Source organism: Furipterus horrens, unplaced genomic scaffold (assembly GCF_987537825.1).
Source record: "Furipterus horrens unplaced genomic scaffold, mFurHor1.1.pri manual_scaffold_2, whole genome shotgun sequence".
Classification (NCBI taxonomy): Eukaryota; Metazoa; Chordata; class Mammalia; order Chiroptera; family Furipteridae; genus Furipterus; species Furipterus horrens.
The window spans coordinates 167,638,301-167,645,230 of record NW_028327172.1 but is presented as its reverse complement, the minus strand read 5'-3'; the positions used below and the strand labels follow the sequence as shown (position 1 = coordinate 167,645,230).

General features: G+C 43.5%; 1 protein-coding gene across 1 annotated transcript in view; it reads right to left on the bottom strand.

Moving 5' to 3' along the window:
• Positions 1–252: 252 nt before the first annotated feature.
• The window catches only part of LOC150019896 (intraflagellar transport protein 46 homolog), a 41,318-nt gene continuing 34,640 nt past the window's right edge, over positions 253–6,930 (bottom strand). The window contains exon 7 of the mRNA XM_090267378.1: positions 253–444. Within this exon, the coding sequence (XP_090123504.1) occupies positions 253–444 (192 nt within the window). The remainder of the gene's footprint in view (positions 445–6,930) is intronic.

Genomic DNA, 6,930 nt, shown 5'->3' with positions numbered 1-6,930 from the left:
TATATGTATATAAATATTGGACTAAAATGTATTAGCCAAATTCATAAAAATGTACATCTGAAAACTTAACTTTAAAAATACACATTAATTTTAAACCCAAATCTGAATGGTCATCCAGCTTTGGAGCTTCCTGTGGGGGTCACTGCCTCATGTTCAACTTCTCCTTCTGTCTAATCTTGTTTGCTTCCCTCCCCCTTCATGTGTTAATCTTTAAAAGGCCCCCCAAATACATGTGCTGCTTGCTAAATCTCCCTATCCACCAGGGAGCCTGACCTGCAAAGGTGGGTACTGGAAGTTGTTTAAGGAAGGAGAGGCAAACAAGGGTTTCTGGAGCTGAATCCCATGGCAGACAGCTGGCTGTCCAGGAGCCCACACAGCCCCCGCACAAGGCAGCAGTACAACTGTGAGTGCTTCTACCTGTTGTGAACTGAAACACATGGCAAACTGATAAAGGAAATGCACTAGGAAGTGCAATGTACCAGGCATTTGAGAAATATGGAAGAATTAGTAAGTGCTGGAGGCATTAGATAATTTACAAGATAAGAGTAGGCACAAAATGATTGATCAGCAATTAAAAGCGAGATATAAAAGCCAAAAGGCTTTTTGGAGCAGATGAAGAGATTCTCCTCTCCTGTGGGCAAAGAGCAGGGAAAGCTGAGGACCTGGTCCTGAACTTAATCCAGAGCTTCAGAGAAGGTTGAACTCTCAAACTACCCAGGTCTGCAATAATGGGAACCTAACATCTGAGATGGCAACTTCCAGGTTGATGCACTTGAAAATATTAAATCCTCAAAATCCACTGGGACTCTGAATTTGTAGAAGTGGATGATGCTGTTAGAGGCAACGCATTTCCTTTGGCACTGCAAAATAACGTGGGCCTCCTTTGATCTCTTCCCACCCCTTCTCCTGCCACCGGACCAGTAAGTAGAGTGAGCTCACAACACAAATGCTGGTTCTGCCATGGGAGGAGAGGGACTACACTATGAAGGGCCTGCAGGACCTAGTTAACATGTGCCAGCAAGATCAGAGAGAGTGCATGTTAAAGTAAATTGCTGAGTGCCAAATAAAGGGCTGGTGTAGGATGTGAAGTGGGATAAGGACAGAGTGTGCCAAGATGCGAATGTTTTCTTGGGATAAAGGATTTAACACCATGGAAAAGACCCCAAGGCAGGCACATTCTTGGGGTGGTTCTTGGTCTGGATCATCCCTTTCTCAAACTCCTAAATGAAGTGGAATTGCCAGAGGTGCTGTGGCAGATAGGACAACTAAGGACCAAAAGTGGGCAGCTTGAATATATTATAATACAGGAAACCCCATCACACAACCATGGTTGGTGGGAGGGCCCGGAGCATATTCCAATCACTGAAACAATAAAAAATCTGCTGAGAAGGCCTCGAACATCCCTGAGATGCTCTCCTCTTCTGTACATCAGGGCGCTTTGTAAGAGAAGCCATTACAGAGTTGGGCTCTGTGATAAAAATGAGGATATAGATTCTAGAAGTAATAAAAGTAAGATGGCAGCAATTACCCACTAGAAGCAATGAGGGGGCTACCAGCAAAGGTATTAACCTATATAACAAAAAATAAAAATAAAAAATCAAGATGGACAGACAGAGGGCTAAGATCAGGCATCAAAATAAAGAGTTATGACCTCTTGCCCAGTTTTTGGACCTCAGCCTGTTTTTGGCTCCTGTTTTTGGCTGAAGAAGGCCAGTTCCCCTGGAGAAAAGATCCTGCTACATCATGGGAAGTGCATATAGAAATGAGTCTCCCAAGACAACTCCAAACAGACCTCTGGTCATTTACTATGGAAACTATGTACTAGGGAAAGAATAATATCCAAATATTCTAGGAACTCTTATTAGACACACAGGGAGTGTGCTGGCACTGATACCCAGGCATGTGAAATGTCAGGATGGCCACGATCCATTGCACAGTGAGTTCACTGGGTTCACAGGCCTAGTCAGTAAATATTTTTCCAATCACCAAATGCATCATTGAAATGGATACACTTGGTAGTTGGCAGAATCTTCACATTGGTTCCTTGGCCTGTGGGATAAGAGCTATTACAGCACAAAACATCAAGTGGACACCCCTTCCTTGCTGCTACAATCACACAACATAGGAAATCAAAAAGTGTATAATATCATGGGGTAAATAGCAAAGGTTAATATCACTCTTATAGATTTAAAGAATGCAGGAGTGATGGTCCCATTATATCTTCATTCAACTCACCAGTTTGGCCTATGCAAAAGCCAAATGGGTCCTGAAAATGGCCTACTATAAGCTTAACCAAATATTTACACTAATTGTACATTGGACCAGCTGTGGTATCTCTAACAGAGCAGATGAACAAGTCCTTAGCCACATGGTATACAGTCATTAATCTGGTAAATATTTTCTTTTCCATTCCCATCAGAAAGGAAGATCAGAAACAGTCTGCATTCTCTTGGAATAGACTATAATATACCATAAATACTGTATGTATAGTCTTGCCCCAGAACTAGGTTTACTTGCTTGTTCTCTGTCATTATACAATCTGACATTCCTCTAGAATTTCACCCTGGCTCACTATCTGACTAGACAAGCAACAAATGGCAAGTATGGGAAAGATCTTGGTAAAACACACATGCTCCAGAGAGTGTAAGACAGAACTTAATCAAGATGCAGGACTAAGCCCTATCAATGAAATGTTTAGGGGTACATTGCTCTGGGACATGTCAGACTTCTTCTCCAAAGTAAAGGAAAAATTATTGCATTATACATTTCCCACCATGAAGAAGGAAACCCAACGCCCAATGGGCTTCTAAGATTTCTGGGGGAAGAATATTCCACTTCTGCAAATGGGGTGAGTGAATGGATGCCGGCTGAACATGAATATGTTCAACAAAAGGCTCCCACTAAAGTGCAAGGTGCCCTGATTCTTGCCCATGTGATCCAGCAGATCTTATCATATCTGTGGTGGAAAAAGACACCATGTGGAGTTTATAGCAAGCCTTAAGAGGAGATCGTAATTGTAATGTGGATCTTTAGAGTACAGGATCAAGACATGTTTTCTGCAGTGAAAAATTATACATTTTTTGAAAAAGCAGTTTCTGGAATGCCTATGGGCCCTGTAAGCAATGGAGCAAGAAGTCACGATGTGGCCAGAGCTTCTATCATTTGTTAGGGTCTGTCAGACCCATAGTTGTGAGATCAAGGAGGCCCAGCAACAATCCATTGTAAGATGGAAATGACGCATCAGAAGTCAGGCATGAGCAGCACTGCGGGAATAAGAAAGCTGCATGATCAGCTGTCCCAGGCCTTCTTGGCATCCCCTGCTATTCCACCTGTACCTCTTTCTCAGCTCACACTTATGGCCACATTTGGGGGAGAAGGAAGGAGTGATTCTTTATAAATAGCTTATGGAGAAGGATAAAATCTGCTATTGACTGAATGTGTTCCCCCAACATTATTATGTTGAGGTCCTAATCCCCAATGTGATGGCAAAGTTGACCCTTGAACAATGCAGGAGTTAGGGGCATGAAACACCTGGTAGTGGAAAATCCACACAACTAAAGTCAGCCCTCTGCACACGCAGATTCCTAACCTCTATTGGAATGAAAATACAGTTGACCATTTCACAACGTGGGTTTGAAGTGCATGAGTTCACTTACATGCAAATTTATTTTTAAATAAAAAAAAATATTTAAAGAAGTTTGTGCATAAGTGGACCCGCACAATTCCAATCCACGTTATTCAAGAGTCAGCTGTATTTAAAAGTGGATCTTTGAAGGGTAATCAGAATTAGAGTTGGCAACTGTAATGCATTGTGGTTGTTATTATTATTTATTATTATTATTATTTTGTAATATAAGTGCCTGGCATAAACTTTGATTGCTGAGACATCCACTTCAAGGATGACTATCATGAATAAACATATTGCCAGCCAAGACCAGGTATACACACAATTCCCCCCCAACTTTCTCCTGTATCCCCAACCCTTACTGTGACCCCTTTGTTTTAGAGATTTTGGTTGACCACTTGAGTCAGTTGGCTTTTTTCTCTTTCCTGAGCTTTAAATTCTCTCTCTTATGTTGTAAATTCATGAATAAAGAGTGAGCCCCAAAACGCTAGGCCCCAGCCCTCAACTCAATAATAGCAAAAGCCTAGGCCCATGTTCACTCTCTCTCTACCCTGCAGCCTCATTCTGTGGCCCCAGGTGTGTTGTGTAATTTCCAAGTCCTGTAAGTAATAAACCTTTCTTCTTTTTTTTTTCCCAAAGATCCTGATGGTTATTGCTGAAGGGCATCTTGTAATAATAGTAAGAACCACAAGGGCCAAGGGGCAGTCTAGCCAAAAAATTGGTTATCAATAGCTGAGGCCTGTACACAACAGCCATGAGAGTGGGGCCCTCTTGGTTAGATTAATGTCCTATGTAAAGAGAGTCACAAGAGCAATCTGTGCCCACTTCACCCACTCCCGTCAACCCCAATCCACTTATCCCACATGCGCACAGCAAGAAAGATTATGTAAAGAGAAGACAGAAATCTGCAAACCAAGCAGAGGGCCTTTACCAGACACAACCTGGAACCTTGACCTTGGATTTCTAAACCTCAAGAACCATGAGAAATAAAGATTTGTTGGTTATGCCACCCAATCTGTGGTATTTTGTTATAACTCCCTGAACTAAGACATTAACTCATGGTGAATGGCTTATCTGGCTGTTCAGAGACCGAGAAGGAGAAAAACTAGAAGAAGAGATGTGGAGGTCTGATATAGGAGCATGTGGATCTATGAGAATGGAAACAGAGAGCGAAGATCTCTGCATCACATGTCAGCACCTATCAAAGAGCATCTACTACAGAAGAGGCACTATATAACAGAGGAAGTAGAGTGATTTAGTCAGATGACAACATCCATCTTCTGTCACCGGGCACCTGAGTGCTAGCACAATGAGTACGTGAATGAACTGGCCATGGCGTAGGAATGGAGATTATATAATACATGGGACCAACAACATGCCTTCCTTCAACAATGGTGACTGAATTATTGTTACTGTCATATGAGCATCCTGACAACAACAGAAACAAATGTTGAACTTACGATTCAGCACTATCCCCTGAAAAGCCACATGGTGCCGAGGTAACTCCATTTGACCCCTTTCATCCCAGAAGGGGCAGAAATTCATCTTGACTAGAATTAACACATATTTCTGGTGAGGATTCCCATTTCAAGCCTGTAGGGCCTTAGTCAGCACCACTAACAAGGGCTTACAGAGTTTAATCCACATAACATCACATCAGAACAAGGGGCTCCTGTACAGATGAGGGGGAATGGCATTGAACACATGATCTCTGGATCTACTGGTACTGCCCCATATTATGTCACCAGAATCTTCTAGTCTAATACACTGATGGAAGGCCTTTTGAAGGTACAGTTGAGGTGCCAGTTCAGAGACAACAGACTAAGAAGGAGCTACACTCAAGGGTTCAGTACACACTCTAAATCGTCGTCGTTGGCAGCCGTCCATCTCGAGAGACGATGGTGTAGCTTCTTACGAGTCTATCTGCACCGCCGAGAATGGCTGTGCAGTCCGACTCGGGAGTGACATGGTATCTGTCTCCTCCCGTGTTGAATCGACATCTTGCGATGAAGCTACAGAGCCTGGGCAGGGTGATATGGAGGGTCTGCTGTTGCCCATGCAGCAGACCCCCCCTCTCTTCGCAGCTGAAGTGTCCAAGGGAAAGACGGAGTCAATACAGCTTGGCTTCAGGTGCGCCGCAGGAGTTGCCGGTGTTGACTACAACGTCAAACCGCCTTAGGGACTCCGGCTCCGGATTTTCTGTCGGGGTTTACTCCCTTAACCTTTCCCCTGAAGAGGTATGCCGCAAGGCAGCGGAGGTTTTTTGGAGTCAGAGTTTTCCTTCTCTGATGTGCCCTGACTGGAAGATCGAACCAGCGACACTTAGCTCGCAGGCCGACGCTCAATCCACTGAGCTAAACCAGCCAGCTAAACTCTAAATCAATGATCACTATATGGTGTTATATTCCCAACATGTAGAGTATGTAGTTGCAGAAACCAAGGGATAGGAGAGGTGATGTGCTATTTATCATCATTACCAGTGACCCTCCTTGGGATTTTTTGTTTCCCATCCTTGAATCTTTAAGTATACTGGTCCCCCAAAAGAAAAATATTTCTACTTGGGGATAAATCAGGAATCCCATGAAGCTTTAAGTTATGGAAACCTCTGGGAACTCTGGACTACTCATTCCAAAGGACAAGCAATCGAGAAGAGTCACTATCTTGGCAGATTATCAGGGGGAAGTCAGGCTTCCTTTACCCATGCAAAGCAGCATATAGGAATATGTTTAGTACCCAAGCAATTCATTCAGGCACCTTTTATTATCCCCCTGCACAGTTTTGCCTGTAAACAAATAAATGCACCAGCCACAGCTTGAGAAAAAAATAGTGACCAGCCTAAAAGCCCTCAAGAATGAGATAAGCCACCAAGACCAGCAGAAGTGCTAGCAGGGGGTGAGGAAAAACCACATTGGATAGTAGAGGAGTCAGATAATGGGCACCAGTCATGGCCTTGAGTTTACATTAGCTATAGGGGCTATCATTCACCCCCCCCCTAACTTTCTTCCTGTAAGTTTACCCCAGGGAAAAGGCCCAGCAGAATTCCAGGGAATTTGAGCAAGGGGTGGACTGTAGTAAATGTTGTGATGCATTTACCAAACCCTCCCCCCATGACAGAAGGAAAGGATTATTCCCCAAGCTGCTAGAAGTGCTGCTGATAACCGGCCCCACACCCCTTATCTGTCAGCCCTCTCCAAATATTGCCCTCTACTGAAGAGTCTTACCTTGCTCACTTAGTTACTCCCCTTTCCTGGGGACAGACTGAATTTGCTAATAGCTTGTCAACACATGGGTATTGTATTCTGGCA